Source organism: Pseudophryne corroboree, chromosome 9 (assembly GCF_028390025.1).
Source record: "Pseudophryne corroboree isolate aPseCor3 chromosome 9, aPseCor3.hap2, whole genome shotgun sequence".
NCBI lineage: Eukaryota > Metazoa > Chordata > Amphibia > Anura > Myobatrachidae > Pseudophryne > Pseudophryne corroboree.
The window spans coordinates 467,797,535-467,822,652 of record NC_086452.1 but is presented as its reverse complement, the minus strand read 5'-3'; the positions used below and the strand labels follow the sequence as shown (position 1 = coordinate 467,822,652).

The window sequence follows — 25,118 nt, the reverse complement described above, 5'->3', positions numbered from 1 at the left end:
GATCTACTTAATGTAATATTTCTTTCTAAATTTCTCAATAAGAAATTTTTAGCCTAGGGCTGCCGTGAAAAAAATTCTGATATTCTAGGGCGCCGTGATTCAAAAAAGTTTGGAAACCACTGGGTTAGGCTGTGGGAGGGGAGGTTAGAGTTAAAATGTGGGAGGAGAGGGTTAGGCACTAAGGGGAGGGTTAAGGTTAGGCTGCGGGAGGGGAGGTTAGGGCTAGGTTGTAGGTTAGACACTAGGGAGAGAGTAAAGGCCAGTACTGATGGGGCAGATGTGTGCTGAGCAATCTTAACACAGACCGTTCAGCACACATCTCTCCCCCAGCTCAGCACAGCTGAGATGTTATAAATTATAAAAGTAACCCTATCATGAAATTCAATGTATTTTCAATTAAGTAAATCTCAGGGGGTGCGGCGTCAGATTTGTATGCATTATATGGACACAATATGAAAACAACAAGAGAAAATAATCTTATTCTGGCGCACAAAAATAAGGATTAGACTAAAATATTCCTTTTATATGTTCATATTAAAATATTATGGGGCAGATGTTTTAACCTGGAGAAGGCATAAGGAAGTGATAAACCAGTGATAAGTGCAAGGTGATAACGCACCAGCCAGTCAGCTACAATATGTAAATTGACAGCTAGGATCTGATTGGCTGGTGTGTTTATCACCTTGCACTTATCACTGGTTTATCACTTCCTTATGCCTTCTCCAGGTTAATACATCTGCCCCTATATTATAATTGAGGAATAACAAGGGGAGGGTTACGATTAGGCAGTGGGAGGGTTAGGGTTAGGCTGTGGGGGGGTAGGGATAGGATTAGGAGGTGAGGGTTAGTGTTAGGGTGTGGGAGGGGAGGGTTGGGTACTAGGGGGAGGGGAGGGTTAGGCTGTGGGAGGGGAGGTTAGGGCTAGGTTGTGGGTTAGGCGCTAGGGAGAGAGTTAGGGTTAGGCTGCAGAGTGAGGGTTAGGATTAGGCAGTGGGAGGGAGGGTTAGGCACTAGGGGAGGGTTAGGGTTAGACTGCGGGAGGGGAGGGATAGGATTAGCAGGTGAGGGTTAGTGTTAGGGTGTGGGAGGGAGGGTTGGGCACTAGGGGGAGGGTTAGACTGCGGGAGGGGAGGGATAGGATTAGGAGGTGAGGGTTAGTGTTAGGGTGTGGGGGGGGGGAGGGTTAGGGTTAGACTGCGGGAGGGGAGGGATAGGATTAGGGGAGGGATAGGATTAGCAGGTGAGGGTTAGTGTTAGGGTGTGGGTGGGAGGGTTGGGCACTAGGGGGAGGGTTAGACTGCGGGAGGGGAGGGATAGGATTAGGAGGTGAGGGTTAGTGTTAGGGTGTGGGGGGGGGGAGGGTTAGGGTTAGACTGCGGGAGGGGAGGGATAGGATTAGGGTTAGACTGCAGGAGGGGAGGGATAGGATTAGGAGGTGAGGGTTAGTGTTAGGGTGTGGGAGGGAGGGTTGGGCACTAGGGGGAGGGTTAGACTGCGGGAGGGGAGGGATAGGATTAGGAGGTGAGGGTTAGTGTTAGGGTGTGGGGTGGGGGGGGAAGGGTTAGAGTTAGACTGCGGGAGGGGAGGGATAGGATTAGGGTTAGACTGCAGGAGGGGAGGGATAGGATTAGGATGTGAGGGTTAGTGTTAGGGTGTGGGGGGGGGAGGGTTAGGGTTAGACTGCGGGAGGGGAGGGATAGGGTTAGACTGCGGGAGGGGAGGGATAGGATTAGGAGGTGAGGGTTAGTGTTAGGGTGTGGGGGGGAGGGTTAGGGTTAGACTGCGGGAGGGGAGGGATAGTATTAGGGTTAGACTGCAGGAGGGGAGGGATAAGATTAGGGTTAGACTGCAGGAGGGGAGGGATAGGATTAGCAGGTGAGGGTTAGTGTTAGGGTGTGGGAGGGAGGGTTGGGCACTAGGGGGAGGGTTAGACTGCGGGAGGGGAGGGATAGGATTAGGAGGTGAGGGTTAGTGTTAGGGTGTGGGGGGGGGAGGGTTAGGGTTAGACTGCAGGAGGGGAGAGATAAGATTAGGGTTAGACTGCAGGAGGGGAGGGATAGGATTAGGAGGTGAGGGTTAGTGTTAGGTTGTGGGGGGGGAGGGTTAGGGTTAGACTGCAGGAGGGGAGGGATAAGATTAGGGTTAGACTGCAGGAGGGGAGGGATAAGATTAGGGTTAGACTGCAGGAGGGGAGGGATAGGATTAGGAGGTGAGGGTTAGTGTTAGGGTGTGGGAGGTGTTTTGTTCATATGTTTGTAAATTCAGTCATCAGGACACAGAGACATGTGAGTTCACTGCTGTGCTGTTTTATTTCATCACCAACTCCAGGCACACTGCACACTGAACCTACAAAGAAAAGGCGCCTCCCTGAGCCTATGTTGAAATGCTGCCCGCTGCTCTCAGAGGAATAGGGTATTAGCAACCCCTAAACAAATGGAGAACAAAAACTGAAGGAAGAGAGCGCAAGCAGACTAACACTAAAATTGAACAGATTTAATCATAAAATATACACAATCACCACATAATAAAATAGTATACATATACCTATTAGTAATAGAATGTAGCCAATAATTATTAATATAGGATCCGCACTAAAATTCATACAATTCCACAAAGACCAGTGCACTATTAAATCACAGATTTAGACTAATGTAATGGTGATCTTTAAATTAGAACCAACATATCCTTTGATTCATATGAAAATCAACAACTGATAATTAGCGCTGAAAGTCTCAGATATTATCCATAGTTCAGTCCCATAGTTGACAATAATTTTATCAGGTTGAAATCAGTAGATGCGTAACAAGTGCACTGTTATTTTTATGTTTTTTTGAAGTTGAGCCTCTATTTGTTAGGCACCAAATCGACACTACACCAGTTCTATCTGCTGCTCTGTTAGTATAGCACCATGTCGGGATGGTAACGCTTACCGCTTTCACGATGTACAGGCGGCACTGACAAGTGCTCAGGTGCCGCTGGTTCCGGCGGCTAAGTCTAGCACTCTCTCCCTGCTACAGCGTGTCAAACCGATGACCGCTTCCCGCTTCCAAAGGTCTTCTAGCGGTGCTGTAGATGTCCAAACGCCGTTGGTTCAAGGAGATGAGCCGGCAGCCACGGTCCCCGTATTGCAAATGGGACCAATGCCGGTGGCTCTGCTCGGGCAAATAGAACCCGACGTTAGAATAGAGCTGGAGCGGGTGAAGGCCGTGGAAAAGTAGAGGTGGTCGGATAGAGGTAGTCGGATCCTAAGAACAGCCCTGACGCGTTTCTCGACCGGCACAGTCTGGTCGTTTCCTCAGAGGGTTAGAATAATCCCATCCTTCTAGTTCTCCATATTTAAAGGAATCATGGGATAGTCATTAGTAAAGGCACCTGAGAAGCACCTGTTTGGCTCACTATTAGGAGTGTGTGCATGTGGAGTTATAATCATCTCCACATTCGGATCCAACAATCTAAAGTATACATATATATACACATTCACTTCTGACAAAAAGATTAACATACATAAAACAAATAAATAAAATAAAATACCATAAAATAAACCTTATTGATATTGTTATTTATTAATTACTGTCATTACTATTATTTGCAGAGAGGGAGACAGCAGTATATAAATATGAATACATATACGTGTATGACAGCACACATACACACATATTCATAGGGTATGCCAAAACAGGCATACCATATGTGAATATAAATAATGAATAGATTAATATAACTGAAGTCATCACTGATCGAACAAAGTCTTTTCAATTAGACATGACTGTTCTAATAGTCAGTGTTAAATAGACCATATTCATAATAGTGATATTGACCCCATTCACCTAAAACCATTAAATATATAAGGGAAATATTCCCACTCAAATTTGTCTGACCATACAGACATCCGTATATTTATATCCTGTCTGTAAAACATGTATAGAGGAAAAAAAAATTGTATTATATAAACATAAAAATAAATATAAAGGAATTGAAATAAAAAAGTATATATGGAAAAAAATATATATATAGTAGATACCTAATCTCTATTCATTGTTAAGTCTGAACAGTTGTATAAATGAATACGAAAAATAAATAAATTAAAAATAAATAAATGCATAAATAAAATGCATGTTCATCACAGATGAAGGACAAGGAAAATATATATATAGTTCGTGTATTCTGTATTGTATACTGGGTCGAGAGAATGGACGGACCCACCCCCAGAAGGCAGAGAGATATATTTAAACTCAATCTGCCTAAATGGGGCGGGCAGGGCAGTTTCTAGCCAATTTGGCTCCCAGTGCGAGCTTTAAAAATGCGTGCCCCCCCCCCCCCCCCCCCGCCATATTCACATAAGAAAAAATGCCCCCCCCTAGATATAAAGAGGAAAACCATGCGCGCGCTCCCGGCAAGGGGGCGTGGCCTCGTTAAAATGGGCATGGCTTTAAGATGGGCGTGGCCTCATCTGATCTCATCATCACGGCCACCACAGGATTAAAAAAAAAAAGGCCTCATTTTACACATTACAGCAGGCACGCGACCCCATTTTACACAGTACGGCAGGCAAGTGTCCCCATTTTACACATTGCGGCAGGCAAGTGTCCCCATTTTACACATTGCGGCAGGCCAGTATCCCCATTTTACACAGTACGGCAGGCAAGTGTCCCCATTTTACACATTGCGGCAGGCAAGTGTCCCCATTTTACACAGTACGGCAGGCAAGTGTCCCCATTTTACACATTGCGGCAGGCAAGTGTCCCCATTTTACACAGTACGGCAGGCAAGTGTCCCCATTTTACACAGTACGGCAGGCAAGTGTCCCCATTTTACACATTGCGGCAGGCACGTGCCCCCATTTTACACATTGCGGCAGGAAAGTGCCCCCATTTTACACAGTACGGCAGGAAAGTGTCCCCATTTTACGCAGTACGGCAGGAAAGTGTCCCCATTTTACACATTGCGGCAGGCACGTGTCCCCATTTTACACATCACGGCAAGCAAGAGTCCCCAATTTACACATTCCGGCAGACTGCGTCCCCATTTTACACATTCCGGAGACAGGTGTCCCCATTTTCCCATTTTACACAGTACGGCAGGTGGTGGTGGTGAGGGGGGAGGGAGAGAGAGAGAGAGAGAGAGGGAGAGGGGCTGACTTACATTTGAAGCGGTTCTTCCCGCTCTTCAGCCGCCTCTCCCTCGTCTGCGTGGCGCCGGCCGGCTTGGCTCCCCCTTCTCCCTCCTCCCGAGCGCCCAGCTGGGGGGGTGGGGTTTTGCGGAATGACGCGATTGCGTCGTGATGTCCCGACGCAAACGAGTCATTCCGTGAAACCCCGCCCTCCGAGCTGGGCACTCGGGAGGAGAGGGGAGGGGGGATTTAGTGCTGAAGAAGTGCCGCGGCGGGCGCCCGTGCGGTTGCACGGCTCGCCCGCCGCTAGAAACGGCACTGGGGGCGGGTACTCATCCACTCTCCCGATCCATGTAAGGGGAGGGACGAAGCAAAAAACCAAAAGGATATTTAAAAAGACATTCATAGGAGTGGCTAAACCACGCAACCGGCCAGAGATGGCACAAAATGGAGAGGCTGATTAAATGGCATTGAGTTCCACAGTGTCATTAAGACCATGTGGACTCAAAGTGTGTAATTGGAAGATCCAGAAGGCTTCGCGCATGCAAAGTCTTCTATATCTATCACCTCCCCTCATAGTTACCTTAACGTGTTCCACTGCTCTAATGGTCAAACCACTAACATTACCCTTCTGACACCAAGAGACATGACCAGACAAACTGAGTTTTAATATTCTTCGTAATATTCCTCTTATGCTCCATAAACCTTTCATGGAGGGGGCGAATGGTGCGGCCTACATATTGTATGCCACACTTACATTGAATGACGTATATCACAAAGTTGGTCCTACAATTCATAAAACCCTTTATCTCAAACTCTTCCGATCTACTAAAAGACTTAATCTTTGTACACTTGTTTTCCACAAAAAGACAAGTTACGCATCTATCTTTACCACATTTGAAAAATCCGTTGGGTTTTGGGGGTAATCTCAAAATATTCTCTCCTATTTCTTTGGGTTTTCTTTTAAATAAACTCAGTGCTAATTTTTGCTTCAAGGAATTAGCTTTTCTAAACACAACCAAGTTTCTTCCCGTTAATGTTGTTTCTAAAAGTTTATCTGATTTTAGAATAACAGATTTTTTTTGTGATTATCCTTTTGATATCCTTTGCAGCTGTATTATATTGCGTAATAAACGATATTGATCTATCACTGTGTTCTTGTTTCATCTTATCAACCGAATGAACCAATGTGCTCCTAGATTTAAATTGAGTCTCCACGAGGGCTTTATCCAAAATATGTGCATATACTAACAGAGCAGCAGATAGAACTGGTGTGGTGTCGATTTGGTGCCTAACAAATAGAGGCTCAACTTAAAAAAAAACATAAAAATAACAGTGCACTTGTTACGCATCTACTGATTTCAACCTGATAAAATTATTTTCAACTATGGGACTGAACTATGGATAATATCTGAGACTTTCAGCGCTAATTATCAGTTGTTGATTTTCATATGAATCAAAGGATATGTTGGTTCTAATTTAAAGATCACCATTACATTAGTCTAAATCTGTGATTTAATAGTGCACTGGTCTTTGTGGAATTGTATGAATTTTAGTGCGGATCCTATATTAATAATTATTGGCTACATTCTATTACTAATAGGTATATGTATACTATTTTATTATGTGGTGATTGTGTATATTTTATGATTAAATCTGTTCAATTTTAGTGGAGTCATACTGCACACTGGACCACCCACTTCCCAGCATCCCCCTGGTCCTAGGGACTATCACTGAAGATTCAGGATTACACATGTTAGTAAGGGAGTGTCTACATATATTAAGCATTCTAATACACTAACATCACATCCTGTTTTCTTTAAAGATAAGCTCTGTACGCTTCAATGCAACAATTAACAACGTCATATTAAGAACATCATCTAACACATTTCAATGAGTCTCTCAGGTCTACGTATTTCCCTTTTGGGTCTTTCATACACAGTCTGTGTTTCATCGACCATGTTGGACCTTTCTAGAATCGTGATTGGTTCACCATTATCAGGATCATCATACATGTCAGATGAAGGGTATTCTTCAGTCATGTTGTCTTCATTATGGTTAGGTTGAGATCTTAAAGCCACCCGATTTCTTCTTACTTCCGTTCCACGCTCTGTACGTATAGTATAAGATCTACTTGTGCTTGCACAATACCTTTGTGCACCCAAATACCTTTCTCGTGATCTCTGAGACGGACTTGGTCACCCGATTTTAGATCAGATAAGCTTTTTGCTCGCCTGTCATGGAACAGTTTCTGTTTCGCCTGTTGATGTTCCTTACTCAGTCTGACCAACGCTGAGTTATGTGTATTAAGTAGTTGATCATGTATCGGGAGATTTGCTCTAATCCTCCTTCCCATCAGCATTTGTGCAGGAGAAAGTCCATTCTGTAAAGGTGTATTGCGGTAGATTAAAAGACTTTTGTAGAAATCTTCTTTACCTTCTTGAGCTTTTTTCATGAGACTCTTTACAGTTTTTACTGAACTTTCCACCAACCCATTTGAGGGTGGATAGTGGGGACTTGACGTAGTATGGACAAATTCCCACTCATCAGCAAATTGTCTAAATTCCGCACTGGAAAACTGAGGACCATTGTCAGTGAACCCTTCCATAGGAACACCATGCCTTGCAAAGATTGACCTCATGCAATTGATTACGGCTTTACTAGTAGTTGTATGTAGTGTCTTCACCTCAGGGTAGTTAGAGTAATAATCAGTCACGACAATGTATGTTTTCTCATTACAATCAAACAAATCTGCGCCAACTTTCTAGTACGGTCTCTCTGGCACTGCGTGAGGACTCAGTGGCTCGACTTGTTGTTTCGGTCTAAACGTAAGACATAATTCACATGTAGCTGTAGTCTGTGCTATGTCTTGGTTCATTCTTGGCCAATACATAACTTCACGCGCTCGCCGCTTACATTTTTCTTCTCCTAAGTGGCCTTCATGTATCTTGCACAGCATAGTTTTTCTTAGTCGTGCAGGTATGACAAACCTATTGCCTTTGTAAATAATACCATCGACAACTGTAAGGTCACTGCGGTACATCCAGTAATCATGGATAGACAGCGGGCACGCATGTTTTTCTGCTGGCCAACCTTTCAGAATGATATCTTTCAACACTACTTTCCTAATCTGTTCTTGTCTTGCAAGAGACACTGGTAGAGAAGCTATGATCAAATTATCATAGGCTTCTATCTCTTCATCCATCAGACTTTTGGAACCTTCACTTTTGTCCACAGCACGAGAAAGTGTATCAGCAATGTACATGTATTTGCCTGGACAGTACAGCAAGTGTACATCATATTTCTGTAGTCTGATAAGCATTCATTGAATTCTCATGGGACAGTCATGTAATGATTTAGTCATGATAGCTACCAATGGCTTGTGGTTAGTTTCCACTGTAAATGTTTGACCATACACAAACTGATGAAATCGCTCACATGCATATGTGATCGCTAGAAGTTCTTTTTCTATCTGAACATACCTTGTTTCAGCACTTGTCAGTGCTCTTGATGCATAGATTACTGGTTGCCATGTATCCTCATGTTCTTTTAACAGCACTGAGCCTAGGCCAAATTGCGAAGCATCTGCTGAAATTCTTATTCTTTTCGCAGGATCAAAGAATTTTAGCACTGGTTGCTCTGTAATGATCTGTTTCAAGTTTTGCCAACTTTCTTCTTGTTCATGTGACCACATCCACTCGTTATCTTTGTCCAACAACCATCTAAGAGAGGCTGTTCGTTCAAAGAGTTGAGAAATAAACTTTCCTAAGTAAGTAATCATTCCTAGGAATCTTCTGACGTCGTCTTTGTTGTTAGGACATTCCATGTTCACTATGGCTGATATTTTCCTTGGGTCTTGTTTTACACCTTGATCCGAGACCACGTCGCCCATAAAGGTAAGTGTATTCATGTCAAATTCACATTTGTCCTTGTTTAGCTTTAGATTCACTTTCTTGACAAGTTCCATTACTTGTCTCAATCTAGAATCATGTTCTTCCTTTGTAGATCCCCAGACAATAATGTCATCCATCATTGTTTCAACACCTGGAATATGTTCAAAAATCATGTGTATCTTTTTGTGATATACTTCTGGAGCAGACAATATTCCATATGGTAGTCGAAGAAATCTGTATCGACCTTCTGGTGTATTAAATGTACAAAGCTTTGAGCTGGCCTCATCTAGCTTCATTTGCCAGAATCCTGAAGATGCGTCCAATTTACTGAACCATTTTGCTCCCGCAAATTGCGACATGATTTCATCTCTGGTTGGTAGTTTGAAATGTTCTCATTTAATAGCTTTGTTTAAATCTCTGAGGTCTAGACATATTCTGAGTTGTCCATTTTTCTTTTCAACAATTACTAAGGAGCTTACCCATTCAGTAGGCTCATCAACTTTCTGTATCACACCCAAGGCTTCCATGCGATTTAACTCTTGTTTCAGTTTTTCTCTCAGCGCAAATGGCACTTTTCTACAGGGGTGTATCACTGAAGAAACTTGCGTGTCTATATTTATTTTATGCTCTCCAGCCAAACAACCTAGACCTTCAAACAAGTCTCTGTATTCTGTAAACATCGATTTGCAGTCATCTTCTACTTGTGATGTCACCATAAAAACTTTCTTTAGCAAGCTTAGTTTCTCACAGGAACTTAATCCTAGAATCGGTTGCACATTTTTATCCACAATCAGTAGAGATGTTTTAAACTGTTGTCCCTTATATTTCAGTGTCACTAAGCATGTACCTTTCACAGGAATTTCCTCCCCAGTGTACCCTGTAACTTTCACTTTGGCTGGATGAATTTTAGGTTTTACTCTAAAAGTCTTATAGTCTTGAAACAATATTAAATTCACCTGCGCACCAGTATCAAGCTTAAAGGGAATGACAATCTCGTTCACAGTTAAAGGGACAATCCATTCTTTCTTATCTGCACTGCAAACTTCAATGCAATCCACAAAGAATTCCTCTGTTTGTTTAACAGCATGCACATTGGTTGTGTCATTTTTCATTTTACAGCATTTGGAAAAGTGATTAAGTCTACCACATTTCATGCAGGTTTTACCATAAGCCGGGCACATTTTAGGATTGTGAGCATTTCCACATCTACTACACATTTCCTTATTAGACTGTGGCTTAGACTGCTTCATTCTTGAGAATGGAGGTTTGCTTGGCTCTGTTTTCTGCACTACATCTACATCAGCCTCCTTGTGTAATGTCTTGAAATCTAGTTATTTCTGCAGATCTACACATAGTCACTGCCTTGTCTAGTGTTAGGTCTTGCTCTCTCAGCAGTCTCTCTCTGAGTCCATTATCAGGTATTCCACAGACAATACGATCTCTAATCAGTGAATCCTTTAAATCACCAAACACACAGGTTTTACTGAGTGATTGCAGCTCTGTAACATACTGATCAAATCCATCTACAGACTTCTGATCACATGTGAAAAACATATCTTTCATATGTCACATTTTTCTGGGCACAAAGTAATCTTCAAAATTTGCATTATAGAAGATAGCACCATATTCTGCCCCTCAGCAAACTGAAACTATTATAAATGTCCAGCATATCCTCTCCTATCACATGGAGGAAAATGGATGCCTTAGTTTTGTCAGCCTCTGTATCAGCTCCACATGCAGCAAGATATATATTAAACCTTTGCATAAATCTTTTCCAGTTTTCAGACAAGTTACCAGACATCAGCATGCCTGTTGGAGGAGCCAGTTTATTCATGGTTACTCACTGTTTGAAGAGATGAGCACACGGCAGGCTTTGCAGACACTGAGTATCACAGCCTTACAGACTACTGCAAGATTCTTTCACACTCTGAGAGCACTAGCAGTCCAAGTTAAACTTCTTCTGACACCATGTTTTGTTCATATGTTTGTAAATCCAGTCATCAGGACACAGAGACATGTGAGTTCACTGCTGTGCTGTTTTATTTCATCACCAACTACAGGCACACTGCACACTGGACCACCCACTTCCCAGCATCCCCCTGGTCCTAGGGACCATCAGTGAAGATTAAGGTTTACACAGATTAGTAAGGGAGTGTCTACAAATATTAAGCATTCTAATACACTAACATCACAGGAGGGGAGTGTTGGGCACTAGGGGGCGGGTTAGGGTTAGACTGCAGGAGGGGAGGGATAGGATTAGGGTTAGACTGCAGGAGGGGAGGGATAGGATTAGGGTTAGACTGCAGGAGGGTAGGGATATGATTAGGAGGTGAGGGTTAGTGTCAGGGTGTGGGAGGGCAGCGTTGGGCACTAGGGAGAGGGTTAGGGTTAGGCTGTGGGAGGTTAGGATTAGGCACAGGGGTGATGTATAGAGTAGCAATGTGCTGGATCTGCCAGAAGTCATCGTTACCTGACCGCCAAACCCTGAAGACACCGCTGGAATCGCCAGAGCCCTCATATCAGGTAAGTCATCACTAAACCACCCCGGGACATTTTGTCATCATTCTAATAATTTCAACATTTCATCAGTGTTGACATGATGAATATCGATATTGTCAATATCGACAGAACAAGCAAATAGACATTATGAATTTTGACAAAATATTCCTTATCCGATCTAAGTTGTTTTATTTGCAAACTGGATTTTACAGAATTTTACAGCAGGGACCCTGAATGCTCAGCAACATCCCAATTTTTGGGGGGCATCTTTATGAGCATCTATTTGTTAGATATCATGTTAGACTCCAGAGAATTTTATTTAAAAAGAGACCATGTCCCTAGTCTCTTGCTGGGCCTAATACTTGCGTCTGAAAGATGCCATGGCCCTTGCTTGGCCAGAGATGCAGCGCAGAATCGGTGCCCCACCCCCCACCCTTCCGGGGAGTTACGTCACTGAATCCTCAGGAGTTCAGTTCATTTGTGTCTTATTGTGACATTTTTAATATAACTTACATTGTGATCTTGATTGTGACTCTGTAGAACAGAACATAAAAACATGACAGTTACATAAAGGTATAGATCAGCTACAACTGACACCTGTTATCTGTGCCTCTCATTATACAGAGGAGTGATGTCCCGTGATCTATCCCAGGTTCACATATTAAGGAGAATTGGCAACTAACTGCGAAGGTTCCTTGAGGCCACAATTGAGGATATCAAGGTGTAAAACGGCACCAGTGCCGGTGAGTGGTTATGGGTGGAAGAGGTGAGTCTGTGTAGGGTGAGTGGTTATGGGTAGAAGAGGTAAGTCTGTGTAGGGTGAGTGGTTATGGGTAGAAGAGGTAAGTCTGTGTAGGGTGAGTAGTTATGGGTAGAAGAGGTAAGTCTGTGTAGGGTGAGTGGTTATGGGTAGAAGAGGTAAGTCTGTGTAGGGTGAGTAGTTATGGGTAGAAGAGGTAAGTCTGTGTAGGGTGAGTAGTTATGGGTAGAAGAGGTAAGTCTGTGTAGGGTGAGTAGTTATGGGTAGAAGAGGTAAGTCTGTGTAGGGTGAGTGGTTATGGGTAGAAGAGGTAAGTCTGTGTAGGGTGAGTGGTTATGGGTAGAACAGGTAAGTCTGTGTAGGGTGAGTGGTTATGGGTAGAAGAGGTGAGTCTGTGTAGGGTGAGTGGTTATGGGTAGAAGAGGTGAGTCTGTGTAGGGTGAGTGGTTATGGGTAGAAGAGGTAAGTCTGTGTAGAGTGAGTGGTTATGGGTAGAAGAGGTAAGTCTGTGTAGGGTGAGTGGTTATGGGTAGAAGAGGTAAGTCTGTGTAGAGTGAGTGGTTATGGGTAGAACAGTTAAGTCTGTGTAGGGTGAGTGGTTATGGGTAGAAGAGGTGAGTCTGTGTAGGGTGAGTGGTTATGGGTAGAAGAGGTAAGTCTGTGTAGGGTAAGTGGTTATGGGTAGAACAGGTAAGTCTGTGTAGGGTGAGTGGTTATGGGTAGAATGCTAAATCAGGCTATTTTTTCATCGCTTATTTTAAACCCATTGGTCAAAGCCATTAATCATTGGCCTCAGCATAGTAAATCTAACCCAGTGCCGGATTACCAAATAGGCAGAGTAGGCACTGGCCTATGGGCCCGCGCCTTTCAGGGGCCCTGCGACAACGGATCAAAATAATCTTGATTTGATCTTGAAAGGAAATGACAATAAAACTTTTTTACATTGTTTCCAAAAGACAGAAACAAATGAATCAGCTTAAAGAATTGAAAACTTTACATTAAAGACTCCCTGAACTCTGTATATTAATGTAATGTACCCATTTACAACAGTACATTAACCAATTATTTAATAACATAATATGTTAACTTGTTTAATAACATTAATGTTTAATGTTTCTTTTGTGTGGTAAAATTGGTTTATTAAAATTGTTGGTTGGTAAAATTAAAAACGTATTAGGAGATAATTTACAAGAGAGGCCCAGAGATTTCTACTGCCCAGGAGTCTCCACAGGGTTTAATCTGACAGTGGTCTAACCTAAAACCTCGTATGTTTGTCCTGTAATTCGCGGGGTCGCTAGCTATCCTGCCCACCATGTAGTCTCATCCCCTCTGTGTTTCTCCTGCCCCAGCCCTCAATGTTCTGTACAATCTCAAGCCCCCTCTGTGTCTTTCCAGCCTCACGCTCCGTCCTGTGTATCTTCAGCCTCATACCCCATCTGTGTCTCTCCAGCCTCATTCCCCATCTGTGTCTCCCTAGCCTCATTCCCCATCTGTGTCTCTCCAGCCTCATTTCCCATCTGTGTCTCTCCAGCCTCATGCCACATCTGTGTCTCTCCAGCCTCATTCCCCATCTGTGTCTCCCCAGCCTCATTTCCCATCTGTGTCTCTCCAGCCTCATGCCACATCTGTGTCTCTCCAGCCTCATTCCCCATCTGTGTCTCTCCTGCCTCATTCCCCATCTGTGTCTCTCCAGCCTAATTCCCTATCTGTGTCTCCCCATCCTCATTCCCCATCTGTGTCTCCCCAGCCTCATTCCCCATCTGTGTCTCCCTAGCCTCATTCCCCATCTGTGTCTCCCCAGCCTCATTCCCATCGGTGTCTCTCCAGCCTCATGCCACATCTGTGTCTCCCTAGCCTCATTCCCCATCTGTGTCTCTCCAGCCTCATTCCCCATCTGTGTCTCCCCAGCCTCATTCCCCATCTGTGTCTCCCCAGCCTCATTCCCATCTGTGTCTCTCCAGCCTCATTCCCCATCTGTGTCTCCCTAGCCTCATTCCCCATCTGTGTATCCCCAGCCTCATTCCCATCTGTGTCTCTCCAGCCTCATTCCCCATCTGTGTCTCCCCAGCCTCATTCCCATCTGTGTCTCTTCAGCCTCATTCCCATCTGTGTCTCTCCAGCCTCATTCCCATCTGTGTCTCTCCAGCCTCATTCCCCATCTGTGTCTCTCCAGCCTCATGCCCCATCTGTGTCTCTCCAGCCTCATGCCCCATCTGTTCCTCTTCAGCCTCATTCCCATCTGTGTCTCTCTAGCCTCATCCCCCATCTGTGTTTCTCCAGCCTCATTCCCCATCTGTGTCTCTCCAGCCTCATTCCCCATCTGTGTTTCTCCAGCCTCATGCCCCATCTGTGTCTCTCCAGCTTCACTTCCAATCTGTGTCTCTCCAGCCTCATTCCCCCATCTGTGTCTCTCCAGCCTCATGCTCCCGCTGTGTCTGCTCCATAGGGGGGTTTCAGCACTTTTTTGCGCTGTTGTGAATATTCACTCAACTACGTAAAGACCGGCATTGTGTGAGCACCATAATCAGGCCCCAAGCTTCACATGCAGCATTTGTCTAACTTACAATGTTGAATCTATTGGTATTACTGGACACTCAGAGTTACATTTGTATAAGAACTTACGTTTCTTGGAAGGCCTAATTGGGAATAGAGAGCCTGTAATAAATAGGAAAATGATGCAGTGGAGTAAATCAGGGGTTCAGTGATTAATACATTACACTTATAATGCACTATATACCCCCCCATACAACCAACCCCCCATTTGTCCAAACCGCAGTATACCTCCACCCCCATTCCCTCCACCGAACCATCGTGCAACCAAGACAATGAAACAAGAAGATGCGTCCAGGACCACATCCTGCCTTATTACTGGAGGAATGGAAGAAGAGCAGTGATGGAAGGGTCCAGTAGAAGATATAGGGACAGGCGAGGCAGAAGATTTGTGATTCTGAAATGCCGCAAGATCTCTGCGCCATTACCCAATAACAACATCGCATTATCCTGAACCAAATATGCATAACAGTATGGAAGAAAGGAAAATGGCACCCAGGGATGCACAGGCCACATACAGAAAGAAGAACACTCTGTAGAGGAGAAAAGAGGAGAGCGACCCAAGCAGAGAGAATGAGAGAAACAGAAAGATGAGGGGGAAGAGAAAGATGGAGTAAGAGGGGGAGAGAGAGAGAAGAAAAAAAGAGGGAGAGAAGTGCTGAATGGAGAAATGGGAGAAGAGGGGGGCAGGCAGTGCCAGGGACAACATCTAGTGTGTTAGAAATATAAAAGTAACACCTACGTCCCTGGGCATATTCGTAATCATCATCCATATCTGAATAGCAAAGTAAAATAAGCAGGTGTCAAGAATTCATGAAATTATAAATTGCTACACTTTAAATAGCCATGCCCCAAGTGTGAATTAATTTATGTTACCTAGGAGACTGCAAGTTTATCACTCAGGTTGAGTACCTTTGTACTTTCCTACAGCGCTACAGCTGGAGGATCTGAGAGGTCTAATATCTGTAATAATCAACAGTGGAGGGTGCATTACTCCTTGTAATGCACAAGTTTTCCTAATGTACACTGCAGTGATGACATCAGAGGGCCTCAATTATAAGTGATGACATCAGAACATTGCATATAGAGAAATTATTAACAGAAGTTTAAACATGTTACGACAGCTGATTGGATGTTTTGAGCAACTTTTCCACTTTGTTTCTCCCCAGGACTTGATAGGTCTCCCCCCCCCCCTCCAAGAAACTTGTGCGACCTCAGACGAGATATCCCATATAACTGACTCTACACTCAGCCCTTGCGTGGGTCATCACTGATAAAACTTGCCATCTTCCTTTGGCTTGTTTGCCACTATTTTCTTCTTGTCGTCTCGGTCCTCGGGGGAGGTGATAACCATCGAGGTGAGAGGGGTCACAAAGTTGTACTTCAAGCACAGGGACAGGGCTTCCTCCGTGATATTGTTCTTTTCCTCGCCCTCAGCCGAGACCCTGGGAACAGGAGGTAAAGAAAAACCCTCATCGTGAATAAACTTGCGCCACGTAAGTAACTAGGTACCGCAGCGACAAGGCTAAGACAAAATGCCGGGAAATACAGTCAGTCTTATTTTTGCCTAAATTCGCACAGACAAAAAAACTATAACAAATCAAAGATTAAAACTTTCATAAAGCAAAGAAAATGGAATATTTAAAAAAAAATAATCATTATATATATTGGTATTGCTATATTTATATTGGAAATGGTAATGTTCACTATACTTCAGCACACGTTAGGGGAGTAGTTTATATAACTAGAAACACAATATAACTTATCAAGGGAGCGCTGGAACATGGATATATAATTTTATAACATATTTATTGTATTCCACATATAAAACATCATTTAAAATAATGAATAAATACACGTGCAATTTTCCTCAATCAAGTGCCCTTAACTCCATTCAATATATAATGTCCATCTAGGCTCCGCTTTATAACAGTCCATAGGTTTACTTGTAACCAAGTTGTATCAACAATTTTTGAGTGGACACAATAGTCTCTTTAAACCGGAATGTAAATTGATACAGTCTCTGTGGTGCCGCTTCTGATTTAAGCAAAGAGGGGGAGAGCGCTGTGTTGTGCAAATGTTCACAGCGGTATGCCCTCCTTACGCGTTTCTCCGACCAGTAGGGCAAGCGGTTTCGTCAGAGAGAATTCCTCTGACGAAACCGCTTGCCCTACTGGTGGAGAAACGCGTATGGAGGGCATTACCGCTTGGATCTTACTGCCCGGAGAATCTTCACCTTTATCCCGCTATTATACAGAGTGCCGGCGAGCCGTACAACTGGGGACAAGGCTGAAGCGAGACCTGGCAAAGGAGGTCCGCACCCAGTGCATTAGAAGCTGAGGCGGCCGTGAGTATTCGGCATCACACACTGCGGCTGCTATCAACAGGGGTCGTAGCATACCGCTGTGAACATTTGCACAACACAGCGCTCTCCCCCTCTTTGCTTAAATCAGAAGTGGCAGCACAGAGACTGTATCAATTTACATTCCGGTTTAAAGAGACTATTGTGTCCACTCAAAAATTGTTCATACAACTTGGTTACAAGTAAACCTATGGACTGTTATAAAGCGGAGCCTAGATGGACATTATATATTGAATGGAGTTAAGGGCACTTGATTGAGGAAAATTGCACGTGTATTTATTCATTATTTTAAATGATGTTTTATATGTGGAATACAATAAATATGTTATAAAATTATATATCCACTACGGGCGCTCTTCACACTGTCGTTAGGGGCTTCGCCCCGTTAACCTCTGCACGGCTTTGCCACGGGTGGGGGAGGGGGCAGTTAGCTGGGGTGGTTCGGTTGGGGGTGGGTGGGTGTGAGGGTGCTATGGTTGCAGGGGCGGGTGGGGGAGGGGGTGGAGTGCCACGGGTGGTGGGTGGATGTGGTGGGTGCCACAGGTGTTGGTGCTGCGGGTGGGGGAGAGGGTGGGAGTGCCGCGGGTGGGGTGCGAATGCGGTTGGTTGCCGCGGGTGTTGGTGCTACAAGTTGGGGGAGGGGGCGGGAGATTCGCGGGTGGGTGGCGCGGGTGTTTGTGCTCTGGGTGGGGGAGGGGACGGGAGTGCCGCGGGTGGTGCGCGTGTTGGTGCAGCGGGTGGGGGAGGGGGGGGAGTGCCACGGGTGGTGGGTGGATGCGGTGGGTGCCGCGGGTGTTGGTGCTGCGGGTGGGGGAGGGGGTGGAGTGCCACGGGTGGTGGGTGGATGCGGTGGGTGCTGCGGGTAGGTGGCGCGGGTGTTGGTGCTGCGGGTGAGGGAGAGGGTGGGAGTGCAGCGGGTGGGGGGCGAATGCGGTTGGTTACCGCGGGTGTTGGTGCTACGGGTTGAGGGCGGGAGTTCCGCGGGTGGGTGGCGTGGGTGTTTGTGCTCTGGGTGGGGGAGGGGAAGGGAGTGCCGCGGGTGTTGGTGCATCGGGTGGGGGAGGGTGCCACGGGTGGTGGGTGGATGTGGTGGGTACCGTGGGTGTTGGTGCTGCGGGTGGGGGAGGGGGTGGAGTGCCACGGGTGGTGGGTGGATGCGGTGGGTGCCGCGGGTAGGTGGTGCGGGTGTTGGTGCTGCGGGTGGGGGAGAGGGTGGGAGTGCCGCGGGTGGGGGGCGAATGCAGTTGGTTACAGCGGGTGTTGGTGCTGTGGGTGGGGGAGGGGGCAGAGTGCCACGGGTGGTGCGGGTGTTGGTGCTGCGGGTGGGGGAGGGGGTGGAGTGCCACGGGTGGTGGGTGGATGCGGTGGGTGCCGCGGGTAGGTGGCGCGGGTGTTGGTGCTGCGGGTGGGGGAGAGGGTGGGTATGGGGGAGGGGCAGGGTTGCAGCGGGTGGGGGAGGGGCGGGGGGTGCTGCAGGTGTGGGAGCTACGGGTGGGAGTGCCGCGGGTGGGAGCGGATGTGGGGGATGCGTTGGGTGCCGCTGGGGGGGGGGCAGTGGGTGTTGGTGCTGTGGGTGGGGGAGGGGGCAGAGTGCCACGGGTGGTGCGGGTGTTGGTGCTGTGGGTGGGGGAGTGCCACGGGTGGTGGGTGGATGCGGTGGGTGCCGCGGGTGTTGGTGCTGCAGGTGTGGGAGAGGGTGGGAGTGCCGCGGGTGGGGGGCGAATGCGGTTGGTTGCCGCGGGTGTTGGTGCTACGGGTTGGGGGAGGGGGCGGGAGTTCCGTGGGTGGGTGGCGCGGGTGTTTGCGCTCTGGGTGGGGGGAGGGGACGGGAGTGCCGCGGGTGGTGCGGGTGTTGGTGCTGCGGGTGGGGGAGGGGGGGGAGTGCCACGGGTGGTGGGTGGATGCGGTGGGTGCCGCGGGTGTTGGTGCTGCGGGTGGGGGAGAGGGTGTGAGTGCCGCGGGTGGGGGGCGAATGCGGTTGGTTACCACGGGTGTTGGTGCTATGGGTTGGGGGCGGGAGTTCCGCGGGTGGGTGGCGCGGGTGTTTGTGCTCTGGGTGGGGGAGGGGACGGGAGTGCCGCGGGTGTTGGTGCAGCGGGTGGGGGAGGGAGGGTGCCACGGGTGGTGGGTGGATGCGGTGGGTGCCGCGGGTGTTGGTGCTGCGTGTGGGGGAGGGGGTGGAGTGCCACGGGTGGTGGGTAGATGCGGTGGGTGCCGCGGGTAGGTGGCGCGGGTGTTGGTGCTGCGGGTGGGGGAGAGGGTGGGAGTGCCGCGGGTGGGGGGCGAATGCGGTTGGTTGCCGCGGGTGTTGGTGCTACGGGTTGGGGGAGTGGGCGGGAGTTCCGCGGGTGGGTGGCGCGGGTGTTTGTGCTCTGGGTGGGGGAGGGGACGGGAGTGCCGCGGGTGGTGCGCGTGTTGGTGCAGCGGGTGGGGGAGGGGGGGAGTGCCACGGGTGGTGGGTGGATGCGGTGGGTGCCGCGGGTGTTGGTGCTGCGGGTGGGGGAGGGGGTGGAGTGCCACGGGTGGTGGGTGGATGCGGTGGGTGCTGCGGGTAGGTGGCGCGGGTGTTGGTGCTGCGGGTGGGGGAGAGGGTGGGAGTGCAGCGGGTGGGGGGGCGAATGCGGTTGGTTACCGCGGATGTTGGTGCTACGGGTTGGGGGCGGGAGTTCCGCGGGTGGGTGGCGCGGGTGTTTGTGCTCTGGGTGGGGGAGGGGAAGGGAGTGCCGCGGGTGTTGGTGCATCGGGTGGGGGAGGGTGCCACGGGTGGTGGGTGGATGCGGTGGGTACCGTGGGTGTTGGTGCTGCGGGTGGGGGAGGGGGTGGAGTGCCACGGGTGGTGGGTGGATGCGGTGGGTGCCGCGGGTAGGTGGCGCGGGTGTTGGTGCTGCGGGTGGGGGAGAGGGTGGGAGTGCCGCGGGTGGGGGGCGAATGCAGTTGGTTACAGCGGGTGTTGGTGCTGTGGGTGGGGGAGGGGGCAGAGTGCCACGGGTGGTGCGGGTGTTGGTGCTGCGGGTGGGGGAGGGGGTGGAGTGCCACGGGTGGTGGGTGGATGCGGTGGGTGCCGCGGGTAGGTGGCGCGGGTGTTGGTGCTGCGGGTGGGGGAGAGGGTGGGTATGGGGGAGGGGCAGGGTTGCAGCGGGTGGGGGAGGGGCGGGGGGTGCTGCAGGTGTGGGAGCTACGGGTGGGAGTGCCGCGGGTGGAAGCGGATGTGGGGGATGCGTTGGGTGCCGCTGGGGGGGGGGGGCAGTGGGTGTTGGTGCTGTGGGTGGGGGAGGGGGCAGAGTGCCACGGGTGGTGCGGGTGTTGGTGCTGTGGGTGGGGGAGTGCCACGGGTGGTGGGTGGATGCGGTGGGTGCCGCGGGTGTTGGTGCTGCGGGTGTGGGAGAGGGTGGGAGTGCCGCGGGTGGGGGGCGAATGCGGTTGGTTGCCGCGGGTGTTGGTGCTACGGGTTGGGGGAGGGGGCGGGAGTTCCGTGGGTGGGTGGCGCGGGTGTTTGCGCTCTGGGTGGGGGGAGGGGACGGGAGTGCCGCGGGTGGTGCGGGTGTTGGTGCTGCGGGTGGGGGAGGGGGGGGAGTGCCACGGGTGGTGGGTGGATGCGGTGGGTGCCGCGGGTGTTGGTGCTGCGGGTGGGGGAGAGGGTGTGAGTGCCGCGGGTGGGGGGCGAATGCGGTTGGTTACCACGGGTGTTGGTGCTATGGGTTGGGGGCGGGAGTTCCGCGGGTGGGTGGCGCGGGTGTTTGTGCTCTGGGTGGGGGAGGGGACGGGAGTGCCGCGGGTGTTGGTGCAGCGGGTGGGGGAGGGGGGGTGCCACGGGTGGTGGGTGGATGCGGTGGGTGCCGCGGGTGTTGGTGCTGCGTGTGGGGGAGGGGGTGGAGTGCCACGGGTGCCGCGGGTGGGTGGCGCGGGTGTTTGTGCTCTGGGTGGGGGAGGGGACGGGAGTGCCGCGGGTGGTGCGCGTGTTGGTGCAGCTGGTGGGGGAGGGGGGGGGGGTGCCACGGGTGGTGGGTGGATGCGGTGGGTGCCGCGGGTGTTGGTGCTGCAGGTGGGGGAGGGGGTGGAGTGCCACGGGTAGTGGGTGGATGCGGTGGGTGCTGCGGGTAGGTGGCGCGGGTGTTGGTGCTGCGGGTGGGGGAGAGGGTGGGAGTGCAGCGGGTGGGGGGCGAATGTGGTTGGTTACCGCGGGTGTTGGTGCTACGGGTGGGGGAGGGGGCGGGAGTTCTGCGGGTGGGTTGTGTGGGTGTTTGTGCTCTGGGTGGGGGAGGGGACGGGAGTGCCGCGGGTGGTGGGTGGAGACGGTGGGTGTTTGTGCTACGGGTGGGGGAGGGGGCAGGAGCAGTGGCGCCACAACGTGGGTGCGGGGAGTGCGGGCCGCACCCGGGTGTTACCCTCTGAGGGGTGACACCAAAGTGTCGGCTCCTGTCACAGTGCAGAAGCCAGCACTGCAGATTCAGCAGTGTCTCCCGAACCACAACGTGCCGAAAACGGGGATCGGGACGCGAAGCCACGCCCCTTCCGCGAAGCCACGCCCCCTTTTCGGCCGCGACCGCAGCGGGTGTTAGAAAAGTGAAGACTTTGGCCCTCATTCCGAGTTGTTCGCTCGGTATTTTTCATCGCATCGCAGTGAAAATCCGCTTAGTACGCATGCGCAATGTTCGCACTGCGACTGCGCCAAGTAACTTTACTATGAAGAAAGTAATTTTACTCACGGCTTTTTCTTCGCTCCGGCGATCGTAATGTGATTGACAGGAAATGGGTGTTACTGGGCGGAAACACGGCGTTTCAGGGGCGTGTGGCTGAAAACGCTACCGTTTCCGAAAAAAACGCAGGAGTGGCCGGGGAAACGGTGGGAGTGCCTGGCCGAACGCTGGGTGTGTTTGTGACGTCAACCAGGAACGACAAGCACTGAACTGATCGCACAGGCAGAGTAAGTCTGGAGCTACTCTGAAACTGCTAAGTAGTTAGTAATCGCAATATTGCGAATACATCGGTCGCAATTTTAAGAAGCTAAGATTCACTCCCAGTAGGCGGCGGCTTAGCGTGTGTAACTCTGCTAAATTCGCCTTGCGACCGATCAACTCGGAATGAGGGCCTTTGGTCGGGAGTGCTGTGGATGTTGGTGCTGCGGGAGGGGGAGTGCCGCGGGAGGGGGGCAGATGCGGGTGGTTGCCGCGGGCGGGAGGGGGGGGGGGGCGAGTCACTGTTCAGCATGTCTCCCTGACTCAGTGGCAGCCGCAAGACTGTGAGGCGGGTAATGTGAGTTCCGCTCACAGTCAGCGGCTGCTCTTTCACCAGAGTGTACGGGGAGAAGGAAGACAGGGGACTGGGCGGAGATCGGGAGGGGACTGGGCGGAGAGAGGGAGGGGACTGTTCCTGGCCAGATCTGTGCCTGTGACTCCGCCCAGCGTTACGGCCAGCACAGAGTCACAGACTTGGGCAAATATATAGGAGATGTTCCAGCGCTCCCTTGATAAGTTATATTGTGTTTTTAGTAGTTGGTTGGTGGAACAGTACCACCGGTGGGAGATGCAGGAATTTGGTATCTAATAATTATTTAACAGATTTTTGGTGGTTTTGTAAGCGCTGGGTTTTTATATATTATTGACTTTATATAACTGTACACAGTTTTGGGGGTAGTTGGGTTAAACTGATATCAAATGACGTGTGTTAGGGAGTACTTGAATAAGGGGCACATGATACAAGATTGGGAAACCCTTATCAGGAGTGCCGAGAGGGGGGTGGGTACTAATTGCCCGGGAACGGGCTTGTTTGGGGTGGGCCTGGGCCAGCAGTGGAGGAGGAGAAATGGGCCTAAACTCCGCGTTTTGATGTCCATATTTTAACAAGCGGACGTGGTTATGGATCCATATTTGGCATGGCCGTCCCATTTAGCACCAAGACACTTATCCTACCAGAATGATGTTTGGATTGTGGGAGGAAGCCGGAGCACCTGGAGGAAACGCAATAAATGTGAGCACATATAAACTCCACTCATATGGCCCATGATGGGGAATATGGACACAACATTATATGGACATTAACTCTTCCTTTCTCTTCCTGGGGACCCGTGACAGGATGTCCCTAACCTCTGAGGTGTAATTTCTACTGGGAATTGGGAAGAGGTTAACTTGAGGTAAATCCCAGATACCTCATCACACACGGAAAGAGTCATTTACAAATAACAAAGGCAAAACAGATGCTGGGCCTAATTCAGACTGTATTACTGCAGCGACAGCGACTGCAGTCTGAAGCCCTTTGGAGAATGCGCATGCATAGCGGGCGCACTGCGCATGCGTACCCCAGGAGGCCCATGAGATGCCAAAAGCATCTGAGGGCTGCGATGGCCTCTACCTGATTGAGAGGCAGAGGCGGTCGCGGGGCGGGAGGGGGCGTGCCGTTAGCATTCTACGATCAGATCTGAATCACACCCGCTGTTTCTTCCCCTTATGTGAATAAAAATGATGATCCGGAGGGTTAATGTGAGGATCTGGAGGGTTAATGTGAGGATCTGGAGGGTTAATGTGAGGATCTGGAGGGTTAATGTGAGGATCTGGAGTGATAATGTGAGGATCCGGGTGGGATAATGTGAAGATCCGGAGGGCTGATGCCAGGATCCAGAGGGCTGATGCCAGGATCCAGAGGGCTGATGCCAGGATCTGGAGGGATAATATGAGGATCTGGAGGGATAATGTGAGGATCCGTAAGGCCGATGCCAGGATCCGGAGGGCCAATGCCAGGATTCGGAGGGCTAATGCGAGGATCCGGAGGGCTGATGCGAGGATCTGGAGGGCTGATGCCAGGATCCGGAGGGCTGATGCCAGGATCAGGAGGGCTGATGCCAGGATCCAGAGGGCTGATGCCAGGATCCGGAGGGCTGATGCCAGGATCCAGAGAGCTGATGCCAGGATCCGGAGGGCTGATGCCAGGATCTGGAGGGATAATGTGAGAATCCGGAGGGCTGATGCCAGGATCCGGAGGGCTGATGCCAGGATCCGGAGGGTTAATGTGAGGAATCCGGATGGATAATGTGAGGAAATGGAGGGTTATGTGAGGATCTGGAGGAATAATGTGAGGAAACGGAGGGATAATGTGAGGATCCGGAGGGATAATGTGAGGAAACGGAGGGATAATGTGAGGAAACAGAGGGCTGATGCCAGGATCTGGAGGGATAATATGAGGCACCGGAGGGATAATGTGAGGATCCGGAGGAATAATGTGAGGAAACGGAGGGATACTGTGAGGAAATAGAGGGATAATATGAGGAAACGGAGAGATAATGTGAGGAAACGGAGGGCTGATGTGAGGATCCGGAGGGCTGATGCCAGGATCCGGAGGGATAATGTGAGGATCCGGAGGGATAATGTGAGGAAACGGAGGGCTGATGCCAGGATCTGGAGGGATAATGTGAGGATCCGTAGGGATAATGTGAGGATCCGGAGGAATAATGTGAGGAAACGGAGGGATAATGTGAGGAAACGGAGGGATAATGTGAGGATCCGGAGGGATAATGTGAGGATCCGGAGGGATAATGTGAGGATCTGGAGGGATAATGTGAGGATCCGGAGGGATAATGTGAGGAAACTGAGGGCTAATGTGAGGATCCGGAGGGATAATGTGAGGAAACGGAGGGATAATGTGAGGAAACGGAGGGATAATGTGAGGATCTGGAGAGATAATGTGAGGATCTGGAGAGATAATGTGAGGATCCGGATGGATAATGTGAGGAAACAGAGGGATAATGTGAGGAAACGGAGGGATAATGTGAGGATCCGGAGGGATAATATGAGGTACCGGAGGGATAATGTGAGGATCCGGAGGAATAATGTGAGGAAATAGAGGGATAATATGAGGAAACGGAGAGATAATGTGAGGAAACGGAGGGCTGATGTGAGGATCCGGAGGGCTGATGCCAGGATCCGGAGGGCTGATGCCAGGATCCGGAGGGAT

At 49.6% G+C, this 25,118-nt stretch overlaps 1 protein-coding gene across 4 annotated transcripts in view; it reads right to left on the bottom strand.

The window, feature by feature from the left end:
• LOC134958617 (inter-alpha-trypsin inhibitor heavy chain H3-like) overlaps window positions 1-25,118 on the bottom strand; it is a 167,777-nt gene that overhangs the window by 78,879 nt on the left and 63,780 nt on the right. Inside the window, exons 13-16 of one of the 4 annotated variants that reach the window (XM_063941325.1) lie at window positions 16,097-16,257; window positions 15,555-15,587; window positions 14,885-14,917; window positions 12,016-12,036 (exon numbers count right to left, since the gene is read on the bottom strand). In XM_063941325.1, the coding sequence (XP_063797395.1) occupies window positions 12,016-12,036; window positions 14,885-14,917; window positions 15,555-15,587; window positions 16,097-16,257 (248 nt within the window). The remainder of the gene's footprint in view (window positions 1-12,015; window positions 12,037-14,884; window positions 14,918-15,554; window positions 15,588-16,096; window positions 16,258-25,118) is intronic. The other 3 variants (XM_063941326.1, XM_063941327.1, XM_063941328.1) reach the window with 3 other exon arrangements.